This window comes from Rana temporaria, chromosome 1, assembly GCF_905171775.1.
Source record: "Rana temporaria chromosome 1, aRanTem1.1, whole genome shotgun sequence".
Lineage (NCBI taxonomy): Eukaryota > Metazoa > Chordata > Amphibia > Anura > Ranidae > Rana > Rana temporaria.
The window spans coordinates 122,120,500-122,133,444 of record NC_053489.1 but is presented as its reverse complement, the minus strand read 5'-3'; the positions used below and the strand labels follow the sequence as shown (position 1 = coordinate 122,133,444).

Sequence of the window (12,945 nt, the reverse complement as noted above, 5' to 3'; positions counted from 1 at the left end):
AATAATTGAGCCCAAACTAGAAAATTTGTCCTGGACCCGAACTTGCACATTATGGCCCAAAGGTAAGACCATTCGATGCTATCAAAGGCCTTATGGGTGTCAAGTGATAGCAGTGCCCTATCCCCCATGTTATCAGAGATAGACTGTAGATTAACAAACAGACAACGTAAATTAATGTCTGTTGATTTTTGAGGCATGAACCCTGTCTGATCTGAATGAATTTTTTGATGAGAAAGCGGTGTTCAATCGGAGCGCCAGGACCTTGGCCAGTATTTTTACGTCTGTCCGTAAAAGGGAGATTGGCCTATATGAGCCTGGGTCCAGGGGATCCTTGCCAGGTTTTAGTAGTAACACAATAATGGCCTTGGACATTGACAGGGGAAGACACCCAGCCTGCTTAGCTGTGTTAAATACTTCCTATAATCTAGGCAATAACTGTTCCCCATATGTCTTATATACCTCTAAGGGTATTCCATCCTCCCCCCGGCGCCTTCGAGTTGGGGAACAGTTTGAAGCTCCTCCAGAGTTAGAGGAGCGTCAAGTAGTTGTCAATCCTTATCTGTCAGAGTGTCTTTGGTCTGGGTGTCACCGCTGGCATTCTTGGGGGTTTTAGGAGGTTTACTCACAGAGTCCTTGGATTTGTCTGTACAGTGCTGTGCACGCTGCACGGACCCCGAGGCAGTGCCATCTTGGATTTCGGAGTGATGTCCCTCTTCTTTTGCCTTTCCCCGCAAAAACATCATGGGGGCAGTTCAGTCAGGTACCGCAACTTGGTCCCACTGTAATCCAGAGTCTGGAGATGAAAAATATTTGAGGTACACAAACCATAGGATGGACTATGGGTGTCCTAAGGTACTGCAGTGCCATGTCCTAGATACTATTAGAAACAGGTTTATTGTTGTGCAGAGAATGGACTTTCTAGGCACCAATGGTTGACAAAAAATAGAATTTATTGATACAATCCCAAAATGGGTAATGAACCAATATTACAGTACATATAAAAAATACATTTTAAAAAACACAAATTGTCACAGAACATTCCTGTGATACTAAAACAATGAGAATAAATCCACTGAAACCAATGCAAGTCCACTAAGGACAGCAACGTGGGTTGATGACCAGCGTAATTGTTAGTAGACGTAATTTTGCATGAGCTCTACATGTTTCGCAGTTGAGTGCTTCTTCAGGAGCTATAGATATTCTATGAAGGAAAAATAGTAAACTATTATTGGTTTCTAATTTAGTATATTGTTCGTCATTTGTAGGTAAAAACATTATTGAAATGTGCGTAAACGCACTGTAACCAAAAGAACATGCATCAATGATTGAGGTTGCCACAACGCCACCAGGGGGACAGCACAAAAGGGGACCACATGCAGGGACTGTAGGGACATACCACGTAATCTAGGAAATAGTAGAGAGGGTAGAACCATGCAAGGAGCTGAGACCCATATTAAAGATGTGCTTTAAATAGCTGAGGGTGTCATATAGTAGAGATAGAAGATAACGGCAGTGATAATGTGAACAGAACATAGAGGCTGTAGTGACTCCCATAGATAACCATATACAGAACCAAGCCTGTGTGGAAAAAATAGTATAAGATATGGCTGGAGCCAGAAATTAATAAACATACCGTCCACAGTGATGGATCAAAGGGTAGAATGTCCAAGCAATAATGGCGGTTTAGATAGATTGATCTAGTAGGACCAGAAAAAATAATAATCATAAATACCTTATATGCACACAATTCCTTCCACCACAATGGAAGAAAGGAAAATATTGTAGTCCGAAGGATATCATAATAGGGATGTACATACCCAAGTATATAGTGCAGCAAACTAGGAACTGATCAAATTAGTAAACAGATATACTGATGCAGATTTTAGCCTGCATACATGGAAGTGAGGGAAAAAATCCCATAAGAGCAGGGAATTGAAAAAAATCCCCGCAGACAGAGATCAGGAATGTCAAAGGTGCTGCAGTAAACTGGATGGGTGTCTGGTCAAAAGGAAAGAAAAAAAGCATAGGCATATATTAAGTCTGGCACTCTACCTCACTAGGAGGAATAAATGAATAAACAGGGAGATAGATGAGAAGGAACCCTGTCTACACTTACCAAATATCAGCCATCATGTTGAAAAAAGCTTGTGGTGTTGGGGAGATATCCTCTAATTAATTGGGCTGTCTGATCCATTATATAGGCATGTCTCCAGTCACATGTGCAGGCGGGACTTCCGCATCACGTGACCCAGCCAAAGTCTCCCCGGACCAATCATCCTGCTCGATAGCCCTGCGAGCGTCAGGTGACACTCACAGCAGGCTTACACAATGCAGGGCAGGTCCGATAGGGAGGGGAGGAGAGGAGTGGAGACACACGTCCCGCCAATGGAATCAGTCGGGGCGTGTCCCAAGTCCACCGCACATTCACGATGGCAGAGCCATCAAGCCGGCGCTGAACGAGGGAGTTGCTCCACTTAACCCCCGGCATCCCATGGCGTGTGAACACGCCATGGTTACCTGGCTGTACAGAACCAGCAGTGAGCCCTCAGAAATCGTGCAAATCCCCGATGACATTGGTGCAACCAGGACCATAAGCATGCAACAATATAAATGATGTATTAACACGCTGTTGCTAAGTGGCTAGACATACTAATATAAACATATTTTTGTCTTTTTAATACATCATTTATATTGTTGCATGCTTATGGTCCTGGTTGCACCAATGTCATCGGGGATTTGCACGATTTCTGGGGGCTCACTGCTGGTTCTGTACAGCCAGGTAAGGGATTTTTTCAATTCCCTGCTCTTATGGGATTTTTTCCCTCACTTTCATGTATGCAGGCTAAAATCTGCATCAGTATATCTGTTTACTAATTTGATCAGCTCCTAGTTTGCTGCACTATATACTTGGGTATGTACATCCCTATTATGATATCCTTCTGACTACAATATTTTCCTTTCTTCCATTGTGGTGGAAGGAATTGTGTGCATATAAGGTATTTATGATGATTATTTTTTCTGGTCCTACTAGATCCATCTATCTAAACCACTGTATGTGAGGAAAGATCGAATTGTCAGCATTGGTATTGATTAAAGTGTGATGTCTATGATCAGCTAAACTAGTCACAGAAAGGATGGGTTACATTAGCAGTTCTTACTATTTACTTCTGCCAATAAACACTGAGGGGCAGATTCACATAGAAATACATCGGCACAGCGTATCAGAGATACGCTACGCCGCTGTAACTTACTTTTGGCTGGTTCGAATCCTGGAAGAATTTGCGCCGTAAGTTACGGCGGCGTAGTGTATCTCTGGCGGCGGAATTCAAATCGGCGATTAGGGGGCGTGTTTCATTTAAATGAAGCGCGTCCCCGCGCCGAATGAACTGCGCATGCTCCTTTTCTAAATTTCCCGCTGTGCATTGCGCGAAATGACATCGCAAGGACGTCATTTTTTAAACTTGGACGTGACTTACGTCCATCCCGATTCACGGACGAGTTACGCAAAAAAAAAAAAAAAAAATAATTTCGGCGCGGGAACGACGGCCATACTTAACATGGCAAATCTAACTATACGCCGCAAAAAAGCAGCTTTAACTATACGCCGGAAAAAAGCCGACTAGAGACGACGTAAGAGAATGCGACGGCCGCGCGTATGTTCGTGGATCGTCGGAAATAGCTAATTTGCATACCCGACGCGGAAAACGACGTGAACGCCACCCAGCGGATGCCGAAGTATTGCATCTTAGATCCGAAGGCGTACAAGGACGTATACCTGTCGGATCTAACCCAGATGCCGTCGTATCTTGGTTTGAGGATTCAAACTAAAGATACAACGTGGGTAATTTGAAATTACGCGGCGTATCAAGTGATAAGAGTAAAGCTCTGTACACACGATCGGATATCTGATGGATTTTTTCGTTGGATATCCGATGAAGCTGACTTTCATCAGTCTTGCCTACACACCATCAGTTAAAAATCCGATTGTGTCCAAATGCGGTGACGTACAACACTACGACAAGCTGAAAAAAATGAAGTTCAATGCTTCCAAGCATGCGTTGACTTGATTCTGAGCATGTGTGGATTTTTGACCGATGGAATTCCATACAGACAATCGGATTTTTCTATCGGTTTTTTATCCATAGGAAAAATTTAAAACATGTTCTATTTTTTTTTTTACACTGTTGGAAATAAAACCGATGGGGCCCACACACGATCGGTTTGTCCGATGAAAACAGTCCATCGGTCGGTTTTGAGCAGACAAACCGATCGTGTGTACAAGGCTTAAGAGTCTGTTATTTTCTTTATGAGCTTTTTAATATATACGTATACTCTGGACATAATGCTGGGTTATAAAAACAATTGGGATATAAGAATATGCACTGGTTTCATATATACTGTATATGTCAAGCAGAATGTAGTGATGTGCTGTTTATATGGTTTTTGCAATGATGCAGTTTAATGAGGTATCTTCCACTCTCCAATGACACTGTTATGGGAGAGGAAGAGTTCTCTGGAGGATGAGGCATCTTGTTCTATAAACAAACTTCAAGGAAGAGCAGCTCCCTCTGGGTGACACCTTCCATGGGCTGGACCAGAGAAGCAATTTTTACCTATTGCTATAAGGGTTCTTATTTATATAAAGGTTCTTATTTTTTTATGACTGTAGCTTTTATTTATCCTGCATTCTACAGGTCTTTGTCATTTGCACACACCCATACATTGCTGTTGCAGATCTAAATGACATGCCTTATGATCTGCATTTTCACAAACCTTCAACATGACATTGTGTACAATCTGTGGTATTTGTATGTCCTGTTCTCGCTGTACTTTCTTCATGATGTGAAGGACCCTTCCTAGCTGATGTACAATATAGAAGCAGTATAGTAGAGAGTAGATTCCTTAAATATTCCACAGTAGAATACCTATAGGCAACTCAGACATGGAGGTAAGAATACCTATAGGAGACTCAGACATGAGGTACTCTTCAATGCAATTCAAAATAATTGCTGTACTCAGTTTTGATCGTATCCCTTTAAGGAATTGAATTTGAAATCTCTATCTTAAGTATTGTTATATAGAGAAGCCAGTTTTACGATTAACCATATGCTGTAGGTCCTTTTTGCCATTAAAGAGAGTATTAAGCAGCATTGTCCTATCTTCTTGGATCCTGGCCAGTGGCTCAGTAAATTTATTAAGTGTGTCTGGATATAACACTCGACAAGAGACCACTTATGTCAGGGTTTATAGAGTAACATCTCTTTCTATGAAGTATAGTGCCCCTTTTGTCACACTGTTCATCTTGCCGGAAACCATATATAGAAGTGTTTTTTTATTTTTCTGAAATATAGCTACGTGGATTTACAGATGGTACTTTTATGTTTAACGTGTTTTGACCACTTTGATATTGGGCATGTCTCTACTACTAAAACTGGAGTTGAATGCATTGAAACAAAATAACCAAGTAGTAGCAGCACTTAACTGATAGATTGATTCTCCACTGCAGTAGGTTGATCCCATTCTATATTAATTGAGTAATGTAATATGTATAGCAGGGCTCAAATATCCTGAGTTACTCGCCAGCAGTTGTCCCACCCAACCCCCACCCTGCCCGTCCCTAATTTCTCCCCTAAATACAGCCTCATCAATCATCTATGACACTTTTAAATGGTTTATGCAGAATTAAGTTTCAAAAATAAATATTAACAACAACTTGATCAGTGCCCATCAGTGCCACCTCATCAGTACCCATTAATGCAGCCCGATCAGTGCCCATCAGTGCAGACCGGTCAGTGCAGTCTCATCAGTGCCCATCAATGCAGCCTGGTCAGTGCCCATCAGTGCAGCCCAGTCAGTGCAGCCTGGTCAGTGCCCATCAGTGCAGCCCGATCAGTGCAGCACGGTGAGTGCCCATCAGTGCAGCCTGGTGTTTCCCCTTCAGTGCCCATCTGTGCAGCCCGGTCAGTGCCCATCGGTGCAGCCCGATCAGTGCCCATAAATGCCACCTATCAGATCAGCCTCATCAGTGCTTCCCGATCAGTGCCCAACAGTGCCACCTATCAGTGCAGCCTCATCAGCACACATGAACGAAGGAGAAAAATTACATGTTTGCTAAATTAATTTTATAACCAACTATGAAAACTGTGTTGTTTTTTTCCCCCCAACATGTTCAATCTTTTTTTTTGTTTGTTTAGCAAAAAATAAAAAACCCAATGGTGATTAATCACAACCGAAAGAAAGTTCTATTTGTGTGAAAACAATTATAAAAATGTCATATGGGTGTTGCATGACGGCGCAATTGTCATTCAAAGAGTGACAGCGCTGCTAGCTGAAAACTGGCCTGGCAGGAAGGGGGTATAAGTGCCCAGCAAGCAAGTAGTTAAAGTGAGATTAACTTTGAGGCGCCCATCAGTACACACCTAAGAATCTGACATGTACAGGGAACAGTCTGTAAGCTGCACTGCCTTTCTCATAAACCTAACATGAGTCAAAGCTAGAGTATATTTGGCCATCACCGGAGATTGTATTCTAACATCAGAAGGTGGCAGTGGATGGTTTGTAAAGGTACCAGTGCAAGGATCTTTTTTTTTAAAGTGCACCCATCCTTTAAAGCAGGGGTGCCCAACCATTTGACCTTCCTGGGCCACATTGGAAGAAGAGGAATTGCCTTGGCCACATATAAAATACACTAACAATAAGGGAAGCCGATGAGCAAAAAAAAGTTAGACAGATCACAAGATACTAATGTAGATAAAATACCTATCTGAGTAATAAAACCAGGGCTGTGGAGTCGGTAGAAAAATACTCCGACGACTCAGTTTTTTGTACTTCCGACTCCCCGACTCCTCTGTATTAATATGCGAATGTATTTTATACATTCCTTGAAGGAAAGAAAGGCAACATACTTGTCATTACCACAGGAGTTTTTATAGCCTTAGCTGAATGACAGCAGTTTTTCCAATGGTTTACAGCTTCAGTCTTGAACTATTGACCCTCTATTCCAGTGGTTCTCAACCTGGGGGTCGGGACCCCCTCGGGGGTCAAATGATGATTTGCCAGGGGTCACCAAATCCTGGGCTGTTCCTGAAGCCTGCACTGTTCTCCCAGGAAGGGAGATGATAAGAGGGGGAGGAACAAAGAAAAAGGGGGAGAAAGGAAAAAAAGACAGCAAGAAAAACAGTTAGAGGGAGGGATGGGGGAAAAAACAAGGAATTAGGATAGAGAGATATGAAAGGAAAAGAAAGTTAACCTGCCTGGCCGTATTCCCGAGTCTGACTCTGGGTTAGATTTTCCTGCTGCGAGCGGTAACCCCGAGTCAGACTCGGGCTTGCCTCGTTGGATGCACAGGGAGTGTTTACTTACCTTGTCCCTGGATCCAGCGATGCCACCGCGCTGTGTGAGCGAGCGGGACCTCGCTCGATTCACACAGTGCCTCTGTGTGACGCCGATCTCCGTTCCCTGCGACGTTACGACGCACGGGAGCGGAGAACGGTGCCAAATTCAAAAAGGTAAACAAACACATTACATACAGTATACTGTAATCTTATAGATTACAGTACTGTATGTAAAAAATACACACACCCCTTGTCCCTAGTGGTCTGCCCAGTGTCCCACATGTACTTTTATATAATAAAAACTTTTTTTTTCTGCCTGTAAACTGTAGATTGTCCATAGCAACCAAAAGTGTCCCTTTATGTCAAAAATAGTTTTAGAGCAGCTAAAAAACAGCGATAATAAATTATAATCACTTGCAGAATTGTGCGATAGCGATTTGTGGGGAAATTCGTCATAAAATAAATAAATAATGACAGCGACAATTCTGCAACTGAGCAAATTTCAGTGATTTTGATTTGATTACATTATTGAATCATTTTTATTATAATTATATTATTACTTGTTATAATTATTTATAATTATTTATTATATTATAATTTATAATTTTGTTTTTAAAAAAATGTCATACCCGGGATGCCTATTAGAATCTTGTTTGGTCAGATTTAAGTGAGTTATTTCTAAAAATTACAGGCCTACAGTATAAAACGCCAAATTTCCTTGCAAATAATGGTACCACCTTTTTTCTGAAAGAATCATACCGCCAGGGAGGTTAAACAAAGAAAGAGAGGTACATCCTAAAATGTACTATAAGGGGTTTTAATACTGTACGAGTGGAAAGCACTCAGGGTTAGGGGCACAAATTTCTTGTCTTGCCTTGGGTGCTTTTAACCCACGCTATGAAAATAATTTTACTGTTAGGGGTCCCCACAACTTGGGAAATTTTATCAAGGGGTCACGGCCCTAGAAGGTTGAGAACCACTGCTCTATTCCCTTCACTTATACAAGGGTCTCTAGTCCTGCAAAAAACATATTTACTTAATCTCTTATGAGTGAGAGGCTAGGTTACCCATGGGCGCTGCGTTCCCTGTAACAGCAGAACACAACACTATGGAAAGTATAAGTATTGCCACTCCTAATTGTGCGTTGCGTGCCATATAGTAAAGCACATGAAAAGCATGCTTCTTCACGGTCACTTAACATGTTCGTTTTGCGGTTACGTGAGGCACTGCATGCATTGGTCTTTATTCTTACAGTAGAGAAGTCATTAATTATAACTTTTTGTGAATTGGGACATTTTAAACTTGCTTTTTAAATTCCAATCTAAATTTAGTAGGAGTCGGAGTTGGTGCATTGTTTGCCGACTCTGACTCCAGGTACCCAAAATCTCCTCCGACTCCTCGACTCCGACTCCACAGCACTGAATAAAACTTCGAATTTTTTGTAATATTTTTTATTATAAAAGTAAAAGAGGGCAACATAAAACAAGTGCAATATATGACACTGTTTTTAACACATCGGTATCTGGTTTGATGGATGTCATAGCAACTCGCAATTAATTTTCAAGGTGCTCATCAGATATTTTTTTTATTTTGAATTTACAGTACAATCTACTATACAATAGTATACCAAATAGTCTACCATAGTATATAATCCATTGTGATAAGATTCAGCAAGGTTTTCACATTGCCTAATGAGCTGGACACTGTGGCCCAGATTCAGGTAGCTTTGCCCATTTTTCTGCACTACGCTTGATTCACGGAGCAGTAGCTCCGTAAATTGCGTGTGCGCTCCGGAAAACTGCCTGGCGTAAGGGCGCGTAATTTAAATGATCCCGTAGGGGGCGTGGATCATTTAAATTAGGCGCGTTCCCGTGCAGAGCGTAGTGCGCATGCTCCGTCGGGAAACTTTCCCGACGTGCATTGCGGTAAATGACGTCGCAAGGATGTCATTTGCTTCAAAGTGAACGTGAATGGCGTCCAGCGCCATTCACGATTCACTTACGCAAACGATGTAATTTTTCAAAAACGCGACGCGGGAACGACGGGTATACTTGGCATTGGCTGCGCCCGCTAATAGCAGGAGCAGCCTTACGCAAAAACCGACGTACGCAAACGACGTAAACTGTGTACGCAGGGCGCGCGTACGGTTGTGAATCGGTGTTAGTATGCAATTTGCATACTCTACGCTGACCACTACGGGAACGCCACCTAGCGGCCTGCGTAAGAATGCAGCCTAAGATATGACGGCATAAGAGCCTTATGCCAGGCATATCTTAGGCTGCAGTCGGCGTAACGAGGTTCCTGAATCAGGAGCATTCGAAACGCCGGCGCAAGTAAGCAATTGCGCTGCGTAACTATGGTTACGCAGACGCAATTGCTTTTTGAATCTGGACCAGTGTTTGGTTATATGATTCTGTGTTGTGCAAGCCCGTTCTCATGCTCCAGTGTGTTGTGTAAAGCTACAGTGGTCTTAGAGGATGAATTCTTCACTGACTGTACATGTAGTTCTGTCCTAGTTACTAATGCAATTGATTACCAGAATGTCTAAAAGTTCAATATGAGTGTAATCACAAACCTAATTTCTCATACTTTCTTCTATGATTTCAGGAAGGTTATGCAGTTATCGTGCTGAATCCAAATGAAAATTATATTGAAGTGGAAAAGAGTAAACCACTGGCACAGCAGCAGTCTCCAGATAGCTCAGATGAGCCCGCTGAGAAAAGGGAGAGAAGAGAGAGGATTCCAAAAGACAACAAAAAAAAGCGGGACTTCTATGAAAAATATCGAAACCCTCAGAAAGAAAAGGAGACTCTGCAGTTGTACATACGGGTGAGTGAATGCAACCATTGCAAACCTTCTTAATATTTTACAGTTTATAGCCTATTTTATCAGTTTTTGCAGAAGTAACAATGCTTCCCCATGGATTGTATAAAGTTGCTCTGCAGAGTAAAAATCTGAAATGTTAGTAGAACAGAACATTACGTTGCTTTTGAAAACACGTTTATTATCGTAGTTTTAAATGTATTAAATTATAAATATTAGCGCTGCACGTTTCTGAATAAAATGAGAATCACATTTTTTTTTTGCTTGGAATAAAGATCGGGATTCTCGTGGCTTAACATCATCTTTCACAATATACAAAGAAATTGGGTTAACTTTATTGTTTAGCTTTTTTCTTAAATAATTTGAAGTGTATTTTTTTTTTCATAAAATTGCATTTGAAAGACCGCTGAGCAAATACAGTGTGACATAAAATATTGCAACAGCCGCCATTCTATTCTCTAAGGTCTCTGCTAAAATATATATATATATATATATATATATATATATATATATATATATATATATATATATATATATATATATATATATATATATATATATATATATATATATAATATAATGTTTGGGGGTTCCAAATTTTCATGCAAAAAATACTGATTTTAACTTGTAAGCAACAAGTGTCAGAGAAAGGCTTATGCCGCGTACACACGATAATTTTTCGGCATGAAAAAAAACGTAGTTTTTAAAAACGTCGTTTTTCGAGTTGTAAAAAATGATCGTGTGTGGGCTAAAACGACGTTTAAAACCCGCGCATGCTCAGAAGCAAGTTATGAGACGGGAGCGCTCGTTCTTGTAAAACTACCATTCATAATGGAGTAAGCACATTCATCACGCTGTAACAGACAAAAAAGCACGAATCGTCTTTTACTAACAAGGAATCAGCTTAAGCAGCCCAAGGGCGAATAGAACTTCCCCTTCAGAGTGCCGTCGTACGTGTTGTACGTGACCGCGCTTTGTTCATCATTTTTGAAAAACAATGATGTGTGGGCAACGTCGTTTTTAATGATGAAGTTGGAAAAACTTTGTTTTTTGGACATGCTGAAAAACAACGTTTTCTTTTTAATGCCGAAAAATGATTGTGTGTACGCGGCATCAGACTTTAACAGGTTACCGACTAGCGCACAACAATGTATGCAAATAGGCGTACAGGTACGTCCCCTTTAATTTGCGAGCTGTGTGGTCGCGTGCGCGCCGCCGCTGGGGCGCTCACGACCCTGCCATGAGCTCCCAGACCACGCCCGGACCCGATCGCCGCCGGTGTCTCGCGATCGGGTCTCTTTATATACAGTATATTTTCTGGGGATATTTATTATAGCAAAAAGTAAAAAATATAGATTTTTTATTTCAAAAACCACAGAAGTGATCAAATACCACCAAAAGAAAGCTCTATTTGTGGGGGGGAAAAAAATTTCAATTTTTTTTGGGAGCCACGTTGCACAACCGCGCAATTGTCAGTTAAAACGACGCAGTGCCGAATCGCAAAAAGTTGCCCAGTCTTTAACCAGCCAAATATTCCGGGGCTTAAGTGGTTAAAGTGTTTAACAAAAAAAAAAAACCCTGTTCCCTTAAAGCAGATTAAACAGCAGATTAAACAGCACAGTGCTTGTGCTGTGTAATTTGCCCATCTCTAAACTGTAAAAAACCTGGCTGATCCTGCCAATTCCTGTGTCACCCTCTCTGTGCTGACCACGATAATCAGGGCTGCTGAGCCCTCGGTCATCTGCAGCTCTCCTCTCTCCCCCTCACCTCCTCCTCCCTGCCTGTCAGCTCCGTGTTCTGTGTCTCTGGCTCCGCGCCCCCCCCGCTGCTATTATTCGAAATAAAATTTTACAAATGATCACTGCCACAATCTGTATCATTATACGGTAAACATTCACGCTATGAGTTGGCAATATACTCCAGGTTTTTCTATAGTGTCTGTTTTTTTTTTTTTTTTTTTTTTTTAGAATACATTTTGAACATTTATATTCTGTTGTCAATTATTTGGTCGGCATGTGATCCCGTAGTATACTTTTCACATCATTGGCATGATTAGAAGGAAGCCATTAGAATTAGAATTTATTATTCCAGTAGAGGCATAAAACAACTGTGTAACAGCAAAAACCTTTAAAAAGAAAGCAACTAAAAAAAAAATTGACACAATCACAGTTTTACATTTCATATACTACTAATAAACAGGAATGTGTTTCTCCTTAGCTGATATTAGAGTAATATCACAACGTGCTGCTCTAGTTCTTGAAATACATGTGGCCCTTTGCTTCCTTTCTGTGGTATCTGGGAATGTCTTAAAATAAAACTCAACCTTTGTTAAAATAAATATTATTGCAAATATAATTGCTAATTAAGCCATTTTGTAATTTAATGTTATAATAAGCTGACTTTCCACTTCAGACTGCAGAAGGTTTAACCACTGCCTGCCCATATGATATATATACCTGTGTGTGTGTATGTGTATGTGTATAATATATATATATATATATATATATATATATATATATATATATATATATATTGTGGCAGCAGGCAGGTTAAATTCCCTGGTTGCATCCAGGATGCAGTGTATATATCCCCTAGGTTTAGGCTTTATGCCAGTTTATACCTCTAGGGGGAGTGCTGGGAGTCCTGCTGGAGGACTTGATTGGCCCAGCTGAATTAGGTGGGATCATTAGGTCCTCTACAAAAACTCCCAGCATGCAGAGAGATACACTCCAACCTGGAACCAGATCTGTGTAATTAGTCTGGGGAGAGTGATCTCTGTGCGGTGAGA

At 41.1% G+C, this 12,945-nt stretch overlaps 1 protein-coding gene across 1 annotated transcript in view; it reads left to right on the top strand.

Moving 5' to 3' along the window:
- The window catches only part of FAM172A (family with sequence similarity 172 member A), a 751,084-nt gene that overhangs the window by 313,398 nt on the left and 424,741 nt on the right, over positions 1 to 12,945 (top strand). The window contains exon 7 of the mRNA XM_040342191.1: positions 9,942 to 10,163. Within this exon, the coding sequence (XP_040198125.1) occupies positions 9,942 to 10,163 (222 nt within the window). The remainder of the gene's footprint in view (positions 1 to 9,941; positions 10,164 to 12,945) is intronic.